Genomic DNA, 20,658 nt, shown 5'->3' with positions numbered 1-20,658 from the left:
GGCCGTAAAATACGGAGCTGTTTTCAAGCGAAAACAGCCCCTGATTTTCAGCCGTTTTTTACGGACGTTTTCGGAGTTGTTTTTCTATTGAGTTAATGAAAAACGACTCCAAAAATGGCTCAAGAAGTGACCTGCACTTCTTTTTTATGGGGCGTTTTGTTACGTGCCGTTTTTACAAACGGAGTGTAAAAAAACGCACCGTGGGAACAAAACGCAGTTTTTCCATTGAAATCAATGGGCAGATGTTTGGAGGCGTTCAGCACCCGCCCCCCCCCCCCCCCCGCATTTTTTGCCATTTAGGCGTTTTTCGGCCTGAAAAACAGCTAAAAATAGCCCGTCTGAACATACCCTTGACTTGCATTCACTCCTACGCCGTGTAGATATTTTCACCCATTCTTCATATTTATCACCAGTTATCATACTTTCACTCATTAAATATTTAGACTTTGTATCTCGTTCATTTTGAGAAAAGTGAAACCTACTCATGGTAATGGAGTCTTACACCCCCCATGACATCCATCATTCATCTTTAGGAAGCGTTGGCAGTGTGCAAGGTTTTGTCTTTGGAATGTATGATAGAGAACCGGAATAAGCCTGGATTCATGGATAGAAACAAGGGCCACTAACACATTATATGACAGTGCAGTCCCTAGTCTAGTGCCGACCTTATAGAAGACAACCAATATGTTACTCTATACGGCCTCACATATCACGAAAAAGAAATGATAGACCTTGTTACCTATATTGCCCATATTATGTTTCTTACTCCCTCTGCATACTAACCAGCAGGGGGAGCATTTCCTATATAGATGGCTCAGTTTACATTACTCAAACTTTGTGGGGATCAAGAGCGCCATAATTCATGGTTGAAGATTAATTTTTGGGGTTTAGAAAAAAAAGGGTCTCTTTTATTCCTGAAAAATTGCCACTTATGTTTATGGTATTGCAATTTAGCCCTATTCACTTGAATTTGGATGAACTGCAATACTAGACAGAGCCCTTGCAAAGGGTGGCGCTGTTTCTGTGAAAAAATTTTTTGCCCTTCCAGACAACCCTTTGAAGGTTTTTGCAAATAAATTAAATGATTTGGCTCACTAGAGGTTCTAAAGCAAGTCTCCTGATTCATAAAATATTACTGCTTACACTGGTGGACTCAGGTCTCAGTCATGTCACTGGTTCCTAACCACTTGATTTGCAAAAATGGCACAAAAAAAAAAAAAAATGGGTAGATTTTATTTTTTTCATTTTGGACAACAGAAAAAATTGTATTAACAAAAAATAAATTTTTTAAAATTTTCAAGTTCGAGTTGTGGGAAGATCATTGCATATTAAAGAGCATTTCTACCCGAAACGTAAAAAGTGCCATATATGAGTAACTCAGAGTGATAGCCAAACTTCAGTAATAATGTTTTTTTTACTTCCATAGTTTACTGAAATTAGCGTCTCAGTAACTGACAACCGACTGTCACTATCCCAGCATGTGTCCTCTGCACCATATTGCTTGCAGAAATCCCACTGGTTTCCCATAATAGGAAGAAATGTCATTACTTGCCTCCTAACTGCTGCTATGAGAGCTCCCTTGTGTCGGACGGAGATCAATCTTCAGGGGGCAAAGCAGCGCCCGGGGGATAACACAGTGACACTGGCAGATTACACCGGATTATGGAAGTCTGCTGTTGTCACCGATTGCATGCCTGGACTTTTGCTATGCGATTCTACTTGTAAGTTCTTGTAGATATCTTACTATGCAAGATCTAGAGGAAACAGCACTTGGGTTCTGACCCGTGTTGCCCTTTAAGAACTAGGCTGGATTCACTTGTGGCAATGTTGGGTAAGAGGTAAATCAACAGAAGCGTTTAACTATCAGAAAGATAGCAAAAAGAATGTGAAATGTTCCAACCTAAGCAACCAATCACTTTACTGCTATATGGAATCTGGCATCTAATTGGTACGCTGCCCCTATACCCGCAATCTCTCAATTAGAATATATAGAAAAAGGTGGAGATATGTTTATATCTGTGCTGCACAATCCGCAAAGTGAATTGATTTACATTGTAACTTGAATCTGGGCATCAGCCGAAAGGGCTAAGTAAAAACTACTCTGGCGCCATGCAGTTGAGAAAAAGATTAAACTCAATGATTTTCTAATTCAAGACCATAAAAAATACATTAAGGGACAATGATATAGGAAGAATGAGACCTTCTGAGATATGAAGAGTTTTTTGGTGGGACCTCCTAAAATATGAAGATTTGCTTGGTGGGACCTTCTGAGATATGACGGGTTGTTTGATGAGACCTTCTAAGATATGAAGATTTGCTTGGTGGGACCTTCTGAGATATGAAGATTTGCTTGGTGGGACCTTCTGAGATATGAAGATTTGCTTGGTGGGACCTTCTGAGATATGACGTGTTGTTTGATGAGACCTTCTAAGATATGAAGAGTTGGTATAGTTGCTACAGTTGCCCCCACATCTGACGGTGACATGGAGAGAACACTGTGGTCAGCAGTGTTTTTAACCAGATAGTTGTTCTGCCAAACCAAAAAGTCACAAATACTTATATTTTTATTTTACATTTGCAGAGGTTTTTGTTAGAGTAAAAAAATCACCAGTGACCACAGCGTTCCTTAAATGTCAGAGGCAGACAGAGGTACAGATAAAGCAGTCGTCCATTGGAAGGACCCCATCAAACAGCTCCCCATATGTCAGCTTTGGGACCCTTTAAGAACGTGACATGGAGAAGATCTCTTTACTAGGCCTTTAGTGCATCCATTATTTTCCAAACTCAAAAACTGACCATCAAGGAGACTATCAGCATTTCTCGCTACTCAGCAGTACAAGAATAATAATGCCACGGACAGTCCAGCATTTTCAGTATTCCAGTCATCACAACACTATAGCCTCCGCCATCACCTTCTTTATCCTCCCTGTTGTCAACAAATTCTCATCAGTTAGTATCCTATTTATTAATTTTTTTGCTGCCAACACCATGGTCCATGAGGACCAAAATACCAAAAAAGTGAAGGCTATTTGTCCATATAACTTTTCAGTAACTTGCCCAGAAGAGCAGCTCCACTTTAACTATAGATACACTGGGGGAGATTTCTCAACACCAGTGCACCATATGAACGGACAGTGCAACTTGAGGCAGATCCATCAACATGGTGCAGGACCTCCTGATGAATCTGTTTGTGTCTTTAACAACTCCAAAAAAGTGGTGCAAGAACTTCATAAACATGGCAAACCCCCAAAAACCATATACTTCAATGTGTTTAGCCAGAAAACTGAGGGGGTGGTTCAAATTTCTATTTTCTTGGTGTTCTTTGAATCCAAAAATCTTGCCTTGCACCCTCAGGCCCTGCACAAAACACTTCAGTTTTCCCTAGAAGTTGTCTGTACTCTGACCTCATATCTCCCAGCTGCCCCTGCTGGTCCAGTGTCTAAGAAGAAAGCATTATGGGAAATTAAGAGCTTATAACAGGCACTGCAGAGTAGTCTGATGTAGAAATTATCTCCCATAATGCAATACAGCAGACTTAAGGCTTTAAGGGCCTTTTTCACCTACGGATATTCAAGACATCGCTGATCGGCGCTTGTTTGCTCCTGTCACACGGAGCTATGGATGACGACGAGCGGTCGTTACTCCGTTCGCACGTCCCCATACGTTGTTATTATTATGTCGGCAGCGCGTCTCCCTGTTTACACCAGGAGATGTGCTGCCGAAAACGATAATATTTAACTTTTTTCAAACTATACGATCAGCAGATGATCGAGCGTTTGCCCGATAATCGACCAGTGTAAAAGGGCCTTTATAGAAGCTTGTTGAAATTGTTAAGGGCGTGTCTGTCAGCACAGTGCTGACAGATTCCAAGCAGCCACCAGTAGAATTTTTCATGTAATACAAAATCAGTCAAAATAAGTAAATCATAGTATCTCAAAACTTGTCCAATTTTTTATGTAGATTATATCTAGATGAAAAAATAAAATGCAAAGGTGAAACTATGTTATAAACAACTGTATGAGCAGATGTCTCTCTGAAATCATGAAACGGTTCCATATATGACTAGTCTAAGTGTAGCATCCTCTTACTTATCACCATTATTATGTATCTTCCCAGCGTATAACTTCATAACAGTCCTTTTCTTAAGTGCTGCTTCTGAAATTGCTTAAAAGACACAAATTGCCAGACAATCTTAAACAGCGGGGTATATTAAAGTTTGTAAAAATTGTAAACATATGCTGTAAGACACTTGTATTTTTTAACCCCATATATGCTGAATTACTGCACCCAGTCCCTGATGTTCAGTGTTCTGCAGGTTCCTTCCACACCAGAGTCATTGTTGGGGTACGTTCACATGTACTGGTTATTTTTAATTTTTAGTAAGAGCCTGGAGAATGGTTCCCCTAGGAACTGCACCATATAAAAACTTCACCAAGATAAAATTCTGTCTGCCTACAGCTCAAGACACAGTTCTCAGAACCTCTTCTTTATGAACATTGTATATTTTACGTGCAATTTTGGCTACATCAGCTGCCACATCAGTATTAGGCCTTATTCACACAGCCGTGTTCAGTCCGCAAGATACGGACCGTATGTAGGCCACATTTCCCGTACCGAACACAGTTCAGGGAGCCGTACTTCTAGCATCATAGTTATGTACGACGCTAGGTGTCACTGCCTCCCCGTGAGAATACTGCCCCGTACTGTAATCATGTTTTCAATATGGGACGGTGGTCCCGCAGTTGAGCGGGTTACTCACAGCATCATGGATGACTATGATACTTGGACTACGGGTCCCTGAACTGTGTTCGGTCCGGGAAATGCGGCCGACACATGGTGCGTATCTCACGGACCGAACGTAGCTGTGTAAAAAAGGCCTTCATGTTGAACTCACTCATAAAATGGTATTTCGCTTTTAGGAACACCTTCCTGTTTTTAGTTTTGTACTCACATTGCATACATTCTGGTTTTGGGCCTGTCAGACTCAAGAGACCTGATCAGCTGCCCTCCCACCCTCTTAAACACTCACCACAAGTGTTGCTTCTGCAATGCCTGCCCAATGTTAATGTATCCAAAATGGCAGCACCCACTGCATATTTGCAATAGGCGTCAAAAAATAACGCCGCTGATATTATTTAAGGAAAATTGTACATTTATGTCAAAATGAATAGAAGGCTCTTTTGAAGTAATCTTGACATATATCCTGAAAATAACACTGATGGGAGTCCGTGAACTGGGAACCTCACATTCCTGATGCGAAGCGGTAGCGGGGCCTGTCCTAGCTTGAAATCTCAGCCAGCTTTACTTTCGAAGAGCCGTTGATTTCAGACTTGTTGTGTCAATATCCAGGGTGCATTACTAAGGACGGTGCCCCCCTAGTTCTGAGCATTAGTGGGTGTCCCAGCTTATGGATCCGCTCTACTATTCACTTCTTACCCGACTCATTGACGTGTCAGAAGATAACTTTAATGGTATATGTCAGCACTGCCTGATCTGTGGGGACTGACTTCTGGGACCCCCACAATCCTCAGAGTTATGGGCAGTAGCACTAATTATGCACTTCAGTTCCTCCACAGATTATACTGGCCTAGCGGCTCTCCTGTCCACCCGCTGTGTAGGGAACTGAAACACAACTCTATTAACTTGAATGGAGCCGAGCTGCAAAGCTAAAGAGGCCCTCGGTCCCTTCATTTTCGGAATCGGTAGAGTTTTGTCTAGGAGCACCATCCTCCCTTCCGCTCTGTTACTATTATCCTTTAGGTTTATTGCATGTTTTTTTACATGAGGTATCAACTATGTAGCGGTGACACCTCAGTAAACCGTAATACAATTTGGATATTACATTCCAGGGCTTTGTGCAGAACGCAATGGTGAACATGATTTTAATGTCTCTAATTATCTCTAGTTGTAATGTTTTGACATGAAGGATTTGTGTTGTACTAATGTAATACTTTATAAGCTGCAGTACATTAACCCACAATAACCAGCGAGATCACAGGAAAGAGGAGATGGAATAATTATAATTGCTTCAGCCTCTTTGTATAGTATCATTGCAACACACGTAATTCATTCCACATAACACAAAACACGTATTGTAAATTGATAGCCACACGTAAAAGAAAATTCAGATTAAATTTAAGAATAAAACATGTCTGATCTCCTAAGAAGCCAGTGCCCTGCTAGAATTAACAATACATCCATGCCATGGGCATCCTAGGCCTACAGAAATAATGGGCCTCATGTATTAGAACTACTGGAGACAAAAAGGGGAGTCTTGCCCATAACAACCAATCAGATTTCAGCTTTAAGTTTACCTTTGCAGGTTAAAGAATGACAACTGGAATCTGATTGGTTGCTATAGGAAACTCCTCCCCTTCCTGTCTGCACTAGTGCTTATAAAGGAGGCCCAAAGTAATTCGGACCACATTCTCCTTGTGATTAAAGGCACCAAAAGACATGAAGACAATATGGGAGAAATGTATCAGGAGTTCTCAGTTTCCTCTGCTTTTTTTTTCTTCTTAAAGTGACACTATCATTTTATTATTGTTATTTGTATCAATGCAAATTCTGCATCCTTAAAAAATAAAAATGTTCTCTATGTTATTCTGTCCCATCATTTTTTTAAAAGCACATGCATTTTTTTTATTTTATTTTTTTATTTCAATGGGATTCTTTTGAAAGCAAATGCTATCAGTTAGAAACAGCCTCCATTTCTTCAAGGGGTCAAACTGCTTGACTCTTGTACAGCAGCGTTCCAGGGAATTGCAACCAGGCCCATTCATCGTTATTGTTCAAGGAAACACCACGAAGGAGCCACGGTGCTTAGCTAGTGCTGCAGTCCCTTCATTCTAAGGGCCCTCTTACAAGGCCCGACGTGGGCTGTGTAAACGAGAGGCCATCAACATGACAGCTCATTGATCGGCACTCGTTTGCTCCTTTCACAAGGAGCTAGTATGGGGACGAGCACTCCTTACTGCGATCGCTCGTCCCCATACATTTCTATAATGTTGGTAGCACATCTCAGTGTTTACACAGTGAGATGTGCTGCCAACGATAATATTTTGTGCTGCATAAACGATACAATCAGCATTTTCTTGTTCATCAGCTAATCGTTGCCCTTTTTACACAGGGCAATGATCGGGAACGAGTGTTCTGTGTACGATCGGTGGCCTGATAATTGGTCCGTGTATAAGGGCCTTAAGGATCAGGAAGGTCCTAGCAGTCGGTCCCCCACTGATCAGTATGTGATGACACATCCTAGCGTTATGCCATCACTTGCTATGGTGGGAAAACCCCTTTAAGGTGGTCTTTTTAAAACTGGTTTTACAGCTGCCCTTAAAAGGGTTGTCTGGTTTCTTAAACCCATTTTCATATGCCCAATTAGGGAACTCTACGTTAATAGAGGGGGTATTCTGTTCAGGCTCCTCATCACTTGGCCAGAGTTGAGAGCGGTAACAAAGAGGGTCTTTCGCTCTTGAGGACCTGTCCTACATTACAGAGATAACCCATTGACATGAATGGGCACTGGGTAATGGTTAATTTCCCCTGTGGTGGCGCTGTAGGGAAATGGAATTTACACCAAAGTATCCCAACAGATTACAGCTGATCGCTGGAAGTCCCAGCAGCTAGACCCTTGGAGATTAGCTGATTGTCAAGGGCCCTACCAAGCAAGGTTGGGTTCTCCAAAGCGAAGAACCCCTTTAAGTGAGACTTAGCTACAGGCAACTCAAGAATGAAATGTATATAAACAGCTATAACCATATACGATGCTAAAAATCTATAACCACAACTATATAGATTGGCACATATTCTAATTACTGTTAGCCTGGAGATACAATTGGGTCAATATTTTCTTATGCTTTTTTTGTGGGTTTAATACTATTTAAAACAAAATGAAGCTTTTCCACTATATAGGACACACATCCACCCAGGAATCATTAAGAACGACACTACACTTAACACAAAATGACTACCGGCACTAGCTGTAGGATCCTCCGGACCCTACCTAAAAACTTTAGCACTCTATTTTAATTTTGCAAGTTTGAAATAGTCTTCCATCAGCCACAATCTTACTTAACTGGAATCCTGGACAACAGTATGCACATCAAGTGCCTACGTGGAGTGTTGTCATCATCTACATCACCCTCTGTGTAAAAAAATACTACCTCTTGCGAATCCTGTAGAATCTAGTAGAGGGGATATTTAATTAAACTGGGAAGATTGGATAGAATTATGGAAACACCCCATAAAAACTCAGGATCCAAAGGAATCCGAAGAAACTCTGGAGCTCCTTCAAGTGCGGAACCACCAGTAAGATTTTTGTAGGGGTGAATGAAGTCTAACTCTTACTCAACATACTTGAGTCATCCAAAATTTATGAAGCACGAAGTATGTGAACCCTGATACAGATGTCCCTTTTGTGGAAAATAGCAATTTGGAACAAAAACTGTTTACATCCAATGAGAAACAAGGCAATTGTGCTTGGAATTACAGCATCGACAGGAATACATTCGATATGTAAAAATCATACAGTATTAAGTGATCGATCACAACTGCTGAGAAGGCTTATGGTTCACATGAATACACCAATATCTTTGTACATGTGCTTTAATTCGAGAAATTTAGGCCCATCAATAGGATATATTATGCCTGGCAAAAGCTAAATCATTAGAGGGGTTTGATCAAAGCTGGGGATACGCAGCTTTTTAAAGAAATGTTTTGTATGACATGACTAAAACATTAGCTGTGCCCAGGGCTGGTATCAGAAATTTCAGGGTTCCATAAGGGTAAATGGTTGAGGCTCTCTGTACGCCTTGGTTGAGCACTGTTTTCCTCCTACTGCTGTTGGCTTTTTCCACCTTTCCTTCGAGAAGCGAGATTAGCTGAGGACAGTCAAGAGACAGTCGATCAGACCGTCTTCATCTGCCACAACTTTCCATGACAGAAATGCATTAGCAACCGAAGGGGCACAGTGCTTTGTCAACTGCTTCGCCCTCTTCGTTTTAGGCATTGGTGGGGGCCTGGATGGCTGCCAATATCAAAACTTTATTGACCTTTTAATACACCCTCCAAGACTGGTCCCTTGGATGGAAAAATCATCTCTTTGCTGGGTAACAGTCATAGTTGACCCACACACTACTACCACGGGCTCCACTGGAAAGCATGTAGAGAAGGTCATAGTACTCTCCCCCACTTTAAGAGTTATAAAACTCTGGCTGCCTAAATCCACCACCAGGAATTGAACTCAATGGGAGTTGTATAAATCATTATGCAGGATATCAATATGAAACGCCTCCATTGTCACACTCACAGTGATTTAGGAAGATAAGATAAACTAAACTCTGTTTTGGGATCCTCTCATGACGGTCTCGGTTACAATTGACACTGTGGTCTATGGAGTGGGCCAAATATTGATGTCATTGTCGAGCCCTAGGCTTAGAAAAAATAAAGTGCTCTTGTTACACCTGGATGGGGTATGGACAGACCACACCTAATGTACCCCACAACTGTCAAAAAATGGTAGAGATTTCATTACCCAGCTCAAACACTATTTCCACTATGAATACATATAAAATAGGCCTTCTCAGCAATGTAGAACATTTACTGTTTCTTACAGTTATAGAATACAAAAGGGTCCGTAAATAAAATAACATATATCTGTCATCATATTTGTATACAATCTCCTTGTTTCTATTTTATTCACGTTTTATCGTCACATTCTTTTTTTTTTACATATATAAAGTACTTGACAAAACCTTCCCAGACACCCACACTACAATGAACATTCAGCTTTAGTAACAAATATAATGTGCAAATGTTAATGTCTGGTAATGGTACAAAAAATGACAATAAGACTGTAATAAACAAATTTAAATGGGATCCATCATTGAGGCAACCATTTTGTGAGTGACTTGTGATGGGATACAAAATGGCTTCCTCTACAGAAATATTCATAGTACAATCCAGGAAAGAGCCTTAATTGTTAACTTTTCACCAGTTCCATCAAACTGTCTGTCAACAATCTCATCTATACATACAACATATAGTACACAGAGTCACAAACATGCAGGAGGAGTTGTATCCCAACTTCCGACTTCAACATGAACACTTTAAAGCCATCAGTGCTGGTGAGTTTCTCTGTGGTATTTGATTATTGTTCCATGGCTGTCGATACTTAGAGGGAGCATCCATTTTATTGGTTGTATCAACAATGTAAAAGAATGCGTGCTATAAATGGGACGTTAAAGGGGTGATCTGCCTTCAGCCCTACTGTAATGTTTAGTTGACCTCCTGCTCAGAATCATCCTGTTAGCTACAACCAAGAGCCACATCCAGCGCAGCTCTCAGCAATATTCATTGTAAACAACATTGTATGGACGTCCATAGATTTCTTGAATCAAAGTGCCCTCCTGTAGAGTTTCCTCAAATAAAAACAGACCTACCCATGAATAGTTTCTCGCAGAAAGACCCACCCATGAATAGTTTCCTGCAGAAAGACCCACCAATGAATAGTTTCCTGCAGAAAGACCCACCAATGAATAGTTTCCTGCAGAAATACCCACCCATGAATAGTTTCCTGATGAAAGACCCACCCATGAATAGTTTCCTGCAAAAAGACCCACCCATGAATAGTTTCCTGCAGAAAGACCCACCCATGAATAGTTTCCTGCAGAAAGACCCACCCATGAATAGTTTCCTGCAGAAAGACCCACCCATGAATAGTTTCCTGCAGAAAGACCCACCCATGAATAGTTTCCTGCAGAAAGACCCACCCATGAATAGTGTCCTGCAAAAAAGACCCACCCACAATAAGAGAAGAGGTTGTTCAAAACTACTGTCTTTCTGTTCTTAGTTATCTTTTCAATAAATCCCAGAAAATGTCTGACATGGTTGTATGTAGGTTTTATGCTTCTAATTTGTGCTTTTTACTTTTATATAGACTTTCATATCTGATGACAATAAGGGCAAACATGGAATTGTATTTTTGAACATAAACGCCTGGCCTGGACATATGACCTGTTCTCCACATCCAGCTTGTCACCATTAAGAGGTTCTCTGATCCTTCGACTGATCGCAGCTATGGCCAGCACATAATATATATGAAATAGACCTTTTCCTTTGCATTCCCTTAATCATCTGCTCCAGATGGCACGAATGCCAAGAAATTATTTGAAGTCTTACATAACTTTTCTGGTCAAATATGTGTTATATATTTAGATGAGCGAAATATCCTAAACAGTGTGGAGCAATACCCAGCACAACAACCGATTTGATACTCTATACATAGACTATGCCTACATTGGCAAATACCCCACAAACATCAATATGAGGTATATGTCCAGCTTATACCATTCAATTTGGTGGTAACTTAGAGTGTTAACTAAACGTTTCAAAAACTTGAAACATGTCATAGTTGCAAGTCAGAAGTTTTGATCGGTGGGGCTCCAAGCAATGAGACCTCCACCGATCACTAAAATGAAGTGGCAGCAGCGATCAGGTGAACGCTTCTGCCACTTTGTTTTACTTTTTTTCTGATCTGTGTTGTCCGCGGAAAGCCAAGCCAGTGGTGTACGGACTTATAGACTTTCTATTGAGCCTGTACACCTATCCTAGGAAATCCAATCAGAAACAAAGCGGCATAGCGCTCACCCGAGCGATGCTGCTGCTTTGTTTTAGTGATCGGTGGGGGTTTCTGTGCTCGAACCCCCACCGAACAAAACTTCTAACAGGTCACTATTACATGTCAAAAGCTTTTTCAACTTTAGTTACCCTTTAAGACCACTTTCATCTCTTGAAGTCTTACAGGAATCAAAGAACTTCGGCTCCAGCTATTGACTATTTATGTACTGCCAATGTATTCTGCCTCACCATATAATCACTGAACTTGGACCCAGCTGAACTTAATATCCCTATCACCGCCAATTAATCATTGACCATGGCCAACGTAGATGGAGTCCAATAAACTTACTGGAGCGACAGGAGGAATCTGATATAAACTCAAAGGAGAACATGCCAACTTTACTCAAAATCAGATCAGCTGCCCAAACCAGCAGGACAGCAAAAGTCCTTTTTGCACCACCAGGGTTAGTCACTACTAGACTACATTTCCCATGATACTGCATGTAGTCTAAACTGGGCACCATGGGAGATACAATTCAATGACAGCTTGTTGGCCGGTTTTGATGAAGTACATTACAGAAATAAGACAAAATAGGGGTCTTACCCTACTCTCCTCTATGAACGAGCCAAAAAGTGCCGGGTTAATTGGTGAGAACATTGTACAAAACAGTTTAGTCAAGACAAAATAAGAAAAGCACCTAAGAAGTGATTGGAATATTATCTAAAAATCCAGCTCCATGTGTCTCACGTCCTGTGCCTATCTCCGCTCAGATGCACAGGAATACACACTGCGGCATGAAACCTCATCTCTGCTGTTTACTGAGCTTTCCACAGCATGTCAAAGCCATTACCTGCAAGGAGCAATCTTATGCAGGTGGCAAAATTACATCCTGTCCTTTCAAAGAGCAGATGAGCTCTCTTGAGTCACGAGAGACCTAGCGATGGCAATTACGATTCCAGCAGCGTATGCCATCTACATACTTGCTGTCCTTTTGACTCTTTCATTTCAGTCCAATGATTAAGCTCTTCATCGCCCGAGCTGTTCAGACCTAAGGATATCCAGCCTATCATCTCCTTGCGCTTCATGCTGCGCTTGTTATACACGGACAATATGAGAGTCACATCAGACAGTTGAAAAAGAGCCACTTGGAAAATGAAGGTTTCCTTGTACAGCGGGTTCGGCTGACCTCGTCGGATGGATGTCTTACACTTTGACATTTCCTGACCCATGGAATTCAGCAGAGTTAACTTTACATAGGTATCTATAAAAATGAATGAGATGGTTAGGAATCATCTTGGGCATGGAGGCACTATGGCACATTATTAGTCAATGCATTAGTGTCGGAGAAAGATATGGAGTATACCAGTCACCTGAATCAAATGCAATTTATTCAGCTCTATAATAAGATTTTAGAAGACAAAAAAATTCAATAGGAAAATCCAATTGTTAAATATTTAATGACAAAAAAAAATAATCAAATATTAGTCTTGGCTCGGTATGATTCAGACTATTGCATTTGCATAGATACGGTATACCACATAATCCTCTTGCATTCTTAATCGTTGCACTAAGCCAAATAATATAGCATTGCTAACACTGAGCAAGCTTCGTCTAGCCACAACACTTGAAGCATACCACTGAGTTTTTGGAGAATAAAAAGACATCAACAGAGGGAATGAGAACAATTGATGGAGAGGAGGAGGAGGGGGTTAAGGAGCAGAAGTGCAATGGTGACATCAGAAGAGCTGAGAACGTGATGCCAAATATGGGAACGGACTAGGAACACTCTGCATGGATGCGGTTTAGCGCCGCAGATCTGGACTTTAACCCTTTCAGAACAGCAGGAGTCTTCCACCTAGTACACTGCACTGCTTTAGTGGCCCTTTTTGGTTTTGATTGAGTTAAAAGGATCAGATTGGGAGCCAAACCAAGTCACTTGAATGCATCCAGACTGCAATTTTGTCAAATTTGTCTCCTTTCTGAGTGCGAATAATGTACTAAAATTCATTCCACAGGCAGAGAAAATTTGAGCATAATAGTTTCATGTACGGCGTTTGAAAAATCCGGTCATTTTGGGGCAAACAGCAAAAAAAGACATTATAGAAAAAGAGAGGGGCATTAACACCCTTGTGTTGGTTCTTCTTCAAAGCAGTATTATGCAAACTGACGCTATACGACACGGGTTTCACGATTATTAGTTGATTGAGCAAAAATGAGATAGACATAAACATGACGTAAATTATGTGTTGGGAACCTGATATGCCAGTAAATGGGCACTGCATCCAAAATAGTGACCGATCTTGGTTAAATAAGAAAAAATGGTTTATTGCCAATACTTAGATTGGACCTTTATTTAAAAAATTTACACTACTGATGCCTAACATGGGCTCGAAATTATTTTCACGGGGGCTATATATCGTAATGCAATTGCTTCAACCATATACCGAACGAGAATAATATAAAACAAAAAAATATTAGGGCAGGTAAAGGCTTGAACCAGTCGTAGCTCATGTTGTTTGATGTCTTAGTTGATATGAGCATGACTTGTTCAAAGGAGGAAGCTTTGTTGTGTGATAGCTGGGCCTTGGCTTAGAGTATCCCAGACATATTTTGTTCACTGACCGTTACGCTCAAGGTTAAATTAAAAAATAAATACAAAAAATTGAGACCTTATAATACAGTGTATTTGTTGTATAATACAATAGTGAATTCACTGATAATTAACGCCTAATTTAATTTTGATGATATTCACTGGGACAGACGTGGCTCTTCCATAGTTAACTTTAAAGCAATGTCAGTTAGGTCTAGTGTTTTGATAGCCTGGAGTAAAGTTATAGGACATGTCCGTCTTCAGGATCACGGAGGCCATTGATCATGAAGGCATTGATGTATAAATTCTCAATTAGGAGTTGATGTTAAGCTGGATATACAATACAGGCGGCAGTTTTGTTGAGGTCACTTGCTCAAAATAACCACCTATGAAAATAATGCTCTCAAAATCAAGATCTGAATCAAAAATTTTGGTAAATGAGGTCCCAAAACCGAGTAACAGAGCCTCCAACAATCCTTTCGATTAGTCTTTAGAGGAGCTTGCTGGCCAGATCTTATCAAGTCTGACCATACAAGCAATGATCCACCAAAGGACTAAGCCACAGGTGCCAGTGTACATTTTAGTTTAGTCTCCTCTGTTTTCGTAAATTCTGCAAACCGTCATCCTAAGCAGAGATCAGTTCCATTAACAATCCCATTTGGTGAATCACGGATAAGAGATACAAAACAAAACAATATGGTGGACAGCTTTACTGCAAGTTCTCCTCTGCATGAGAAAGACAACATCCAAGCTAGCCTCTACGGAACTCACCTCGAATTATATAAACCTGTCCACCTATCAAGTGTTTTAGACAACAGAACAGTCCATCTGACAACAGAGGGTGGAGAGCAGAAAAAGAAATAATGACAATAGTTGGGTGAGAGAGAGGGTTAAAGGTTAAAGTGCAACCATTTCAGTACCAGAGGTCATGCATTTCCATGGCATGACTTTCTCGGCGTTGAAAAAGTTTACAGGAAGACATTTTTTGTAACTTAAAGTGAAACAGAAGAAAAGTAGAAGACCATTTTAGGGACACAATCAACGATAGTAAATTAGCATTAGGTATGGAACTATAATTGACGCCAAGTGTTCATTACGTCTTCCATAACATACACAAGGTTTAAAAAAGAAAAAAAATTATGACTAGATCAGACTGGGTGTACACGAACAAAGACAGAGGTCCATCGACATTAGATGAAAGGTGGCAGATGCTAGAGGAACTTTGTTAGGAGCATGCATAATGGTTACCGCCTATAGCACTCTACTGACATTCATCGCCTATTGTGCACATAAGGAATTCATCAAATGGTTGTTCATCATCGACTGATGTGACCATGAACACATAACAGCTGAAGAATGCAAGAAAAAAATCCAATATGCCTCACCTTGACTATAGAAGATTATCAAGTGTCAGCCATCGGCAGATCATAGACTTCAAAAATAGCCATTTTAGACAACTTTTATCTAATGTCTATGGGAGCCGTAAAAGAATAGCACCTGGTGCACCATATACTTACTGTATCACAGTGAGTATTACATAACATACGTATGGGTCGAGATCACTATAGTGGCTCAGATCCCAGAATCCAACAAGACTGGAGCTTTTGGATTTATTGTAAACCTCCATTGGTATAGATATATTGTAATAGTAAAAATGATTGTACTTTTAGTCAAGCTGAATATCTTGGGACTACAACTTGATGAGAACTATTAAAAAAGTTAAATTAATCTTACAACCTTGAAGCATAGTCAAGGCTCTAAGTTCTCAACCTGTGGTACATGTTTTGAGGTACATAAAAGTTATAGAACTAAAATTTTTACCATTGTTTTTTTATTTTTGCAGTGTTCATACATGAAGTGTTAACTTTATGGTACAATCTATGTGGTTACCCAATATGTATTTTTCGTTTTGTGATTTTTTTTTTTTTACTGAGTTTATGCTATTTCTTTCTTTTGCAAAATTATTTTCTAACTACGGGACGTTTGTTATTTTTTATTGCTGTGATTTTGTCACCTTTTTTGCTGTAATGTTTGGAAAATTATGGCAACAAAACCTTGCGAAAACTGGCACATGTGAATACACACTTATATGCGCAGGCATCTGTTTGGACATATATAGCGTACGGCCTGGGCTGTCACTATAAAATGCTCACGCCAGATAGCTGTCGGTACCTTTCCCAGGGTCCTAAATAACAAGTTAGCCCAGTATTCTGTATTATTTCACAATTAGGCATGTTTGCATACTTTTTTTAGCAACTTGGAAAATGAGGACAACTCAAAGACCCAGGTATTATTTATTGGTGTTTTTTTTTTTTGTTATAGGGAATACCTATTATTCTATTGGTAGAAGAAAATGAGAAACAGATTTCACAAAATTCTAGTCATATAAAGGGATGTATAGAAAAGGCAATTATAACGGCATGACATGGTATTGATGTAAAACAAAGCAAGTAAACTATGGAGCCTTAAAAAACTCACAACAGGATTCGGCCAAGGAAGATAAAAATGAAGTAGGATCAAGAATAACACATTTTATCTATCCTTATCATGAAAAAAAAAAAGGATAAAATATAAATAAATGCAATAAATATAGAAAAAATAAAAATACATTATATTTCTTCAAGGAATAAAACATTATATGAACTTAAAAAACAATAGGGACTAAATAAGTTTTTTTTAAAGAGGAACTTGAGATTTTATTTGATGAAGATATAAATGTATGTGCATCCTGGTCCTTTACAGGGGCTGAACATGGTCCCCACAGCAGTAAAACTCATTAAGAAATAGAAAACATGGAGGCATTTCACTCACTGGGAGGTCTGTTGGCTGACAGGTTTTTGAAGTGGCTGCCTTTTATCACTTCTGCGGAGAGTCTGCCAGTCGTGGCATTATAAAGCAGGCCGATGAGGATTTCAGGAGCTGCTCCGTGGACCAGTGATTGACAGGAGGAAGTGCTCTCTGTGCATGACACTTCTGACATACTCATTTGGGAATCACAGCCCTGGAAATACAAATAAATCATATTGCAGGTCTTTGTGCGGAACAAACTTAATGCTATGTGACACACACATGAATGGAGAAGAGAAAAACGGTGTGTACTCTGCGCCAGGACAGCAGATTATCAAAGAATAAGGTAATAGTATTCAAGACAGTGAAAGAGATTTATTATTAACGGTGCACCGGTATCTATAGTGCTTTGAAAAAGTATTTATCCCCGTTCCAATTTTCTATTTTTGTATATTCGTCACACTAGAATGTTTCAGATGATCAAACTACTTCTAATATTAGACAAAGATAACCCAAGCAAACACGAAATGCTGTTTTTGAATGATGATTTCAGTTATTGATGAAAAAATGCTGTCCAGCTCTACCGGGCCCTATGTAAAAAAGTAATTGCCCCCATAGATACTGAATCAGTCAGTTAATCAAATTCAATTGCCAATTGGGTTCAATTTCACACTCAGGATTGATTACTGCCAGACCTCTTGAATCTAAACATAATTTCCATAGAACCTGTTTCGCAATGTGAAGCCGGCTAGCAGGTCTCAAAAAGCAGAACATGATGCTACGTCCGAAAGAGATTCAAAAACAGATGCCAAGCAAAGTCATTCAAATCTATCAGTCTGGAAAGGGTTACAAAGCCATTCCTCTGGGACTCTACGAACCACAGCAGGAGCCATTATCCACAAATAAAGAAAACTTACAACAGTTGTGAACCTTCAAAGGAGTGGCTGGCCAACCAAAATACCACCAAGGGCGCATTGAAGATTTATCGAGGAGGTCACAAAAGGACCCAGAGGACCATATAAAGAACTGCAGTCCTCACTTGTCTCAGTTAAAGTTAATGTACACAATTTCACAATAAGAAAAACACTGGGGAAAAATGGCACCCATGGGAGAGGCACAAGGCGCAAACCATTGCTGACCAAAAAGAACACAAAGGCTCATCTCGCATTTGGAAAAAAACATCTAGATGTCCCCCCCAAGACTTTTGGGATAATAATCTGTGGACTGACGAGACAAAGGTGAAACTTTTTAGAAGACATGGTCTCGGTACATCTGGCGTAAAGCTAACACGACCTTCCACCATAAGAACATCCTTCCAATAGTCAAACATGGTGGTGGTGACAGGGTGATGGACTGGGGCTGCTTTACTTCTGCAGGACCTGGATGACTTGTCATAATTGATGGAACCATAAATTCTACTCTCTATCAGAAAATCCTGAAGTAGAATGTCCGCCCGTCGCTTTGTGTCCTAAATCTCAAATGCAGTTGGGTTATGCAGCAGGACAATTATCGGAAGAACACAAGCAAGTCCAACTCTGAATGGCTCGAAAGAAACAAAATCAAGATTTTGGAATGGCTGAGTCAAAGTTCAGACTTGAACTCCATTGAGATGCTGTGGCAAGACCGTAAACCGGCTATTCATTCTCAAAAACCCTCCAATGTAGCTGAATTAAAACAATTCTGCTAAAAAGAGTGGCCCAAATTCCTCCACAGCCATATAAGAGTCCCATCGCAAGTTATTGCAAACATTTGATTGCAGTTGTTATTGAAACATTTAAATTTGACAAATTAGCAAAAATAAAAGAAATTTGCGGAGGGATTAAATACTTTTTCACAGTACTGTATATTGGCACAATAATAAATAGCTGCCATTCAAAAGACTCGGTCATGAGAGAATGGAAACTTATTTTGTAGCTTATTTTTCTGATATAAAACCCTTATTGTCCTGGCCTGGAAAACCAACTCTATCATGTGATGCACATGATGTCTCTGAATTACTACACACAGTAGTGCCCACACCGGACTATTCCTACCCCAAGGACTCAAAGTACCTACAAACAAAGTGGTGTCAACTTGAAACTATTCCCACAATTGTGCCCATGAAGAAGTGTAGACCAAACAATAGTGCGAGCACATTAATAACATCAACACAGTAGTTCCCATAAAACTGTTACTATCACATCCTTTACCCATAATATTGTGCCGGCCACATAGTAATGACTATAAAATAATTTCAATCAATCACATTGGTGTGCTTATAGAGTAGTTACTAAATAAAACAATGCCTAAGAATGTGACCGCCATAGAAGTGCCAATATACCAGCCACCAGGGTTGGACTTCACCCACCAAATTACCAGAAAATCCTCAGATGGGCCCATGTTCTGTGACAATATTGGGCCCCATTGGTGCAGCAGAAGACAACCCCATTGGGATTTGACTCTGGAGTCAATCTCTTGCCACTAGAACTTTTTCGTCTAGATCTTATTGATGATATGTTTTGTGTGTACAATGATAAGGTTACAATGTAATTAAAAGTGGACATGCACATGTTCTATATTTATGGAGGGTGGATCCTTAGAATCATTCCCTGTGGTGGGCTTAAAAAAAACCTCAGTCCGACAATGCCTGTCATGGTGCCTTAATAACAAAAAACACTTATCTCCTCAATGGTCCTGCACTGCTCTATCTCGTTTACTAACGAGAAACAGCCAATCATTCGCAACTTGAACATAGTATGCCCTCCTGTGCCAGTCCCTGCAGTCAGAGATCTGAAAGGATCACAGATGTCTTCCGGGACATTGCCAAGAATCCAGGATGGTCTGACTGAATTTTTGACTCTTCTTTGACGTGGGGTTGGTTAGTGAAGAGAAATGCTTGAAAGGGACCTGTGAGCCCCATTGTGTCCACCCTTGTTATATCCCATCCATAAAAGTTGATTTATGGACAAGTTTACGTAACCCCTAAACTTCTCTATAACCAAAGTCCCCAAGGTCAGAGCTCGAAAAACCGTATTTAAAGTTGGGAACTCTAAGCACATATTCTGCTCTGTTATTTGAACCTTTTGTACATATTCCCCAAGAAACGGTTTATGAAAAAGAACATAAAATTATAAAATGCGTCAAATGTGCATCAAGTCACACTGATGCATCTGAACATCTGATCTCCAATTTTTGTTCTTCCAAATTAATTCAGAATCTTTTTTAATCTGGCAATAAATCATGATATATTTTGCAGAAATGTAGACCTTTACTTGCTGGAATACAGCCTATAACAATATGTCATGGATAATTTTTACTCGTGGAGTCACAAAATAGGAATGCCAAACAACCAGCCCTTGTCTATCACCTGACATTACGTTAGACAGGTAGAACAGAGGAGGTGTCAGTCAGAGTCGGTACTATAATGACTCCATACATATGATAACCCTGGACAGCCAAGATCATAATTCCTGAGTTGTGTTCCTTGGAAACAAACAATCATTAGCGCTCCAGAGACGGAATTTTTTTTACCGACATTGTCAACTTTTCCCATCCTGCAGAAAAACCTCTTCAGATCATGCTCAAGGTTCATATTGGGTAGTCATTAATATCTTCCAGGGTATGGAGCAAGGATCTCCGATGTTCTTACATGCAGTCTCGAGACTTTGCTAATTACCACTTA

The 20,658-nt window shown here is 40.0% G+C and overlaps 1 protein-coding gene across 3 annotated transcripts in view; it reads right to left on the bottom strand.

Moving 5' to 3' along the window:
* Positions 1–282: 282 nt before the first annotated feature.
* SYT14 (synaptotagmin 14) overlaps positions 283–20,658 on the bottom strand; it is a 167,352-nt gene continuing 146,976 nt past the window's right edge. For 2 of the 3 annotated variants that reach the window (XM_075863273.1, XM_075863271.1), the window contains 3 exons: positions 17,022–17,211; positions 14,982–15,038; positions 283–12,881 (listed from right to left, as the gene is read on the bottom strand). In XM_075863273.1, coding sequence (XP_075719388.1) covers positions 12,568–12,881; positions 14,982–15,038; positions 17,022–17,211 — 561 coding nt within the window. In that variant the 3' untranslated portion in view covers positions 283–12,567. The remainder of the gene's footprint in view (positions 12,882–14,981; positions 15,039–17,021; positions 17,212–20,658) is intronic. The other variant, XM_075863272.1, reaches the window with a different exon arrangement.

This window comes from Rhinoderma darwinii, chromosome 4, assembly GCF_050947455.1.
Source record: "Rhinoderma darwinii isolate aRhiDar2 chromosome 4, aRhiDar2.hap1, whole genome shotgun sequence".
NCBI classification, from domain to species: domain Eukaryota; kingdom Metazoa; phylum Chordata; class Amphibia; order Anura; family Rhinodermatidae; genus Rhinoderma; species Rhinoderma darwinii.
This window is presented reverse-complemented; position numbering and strand designations above follow the sequence as displayed.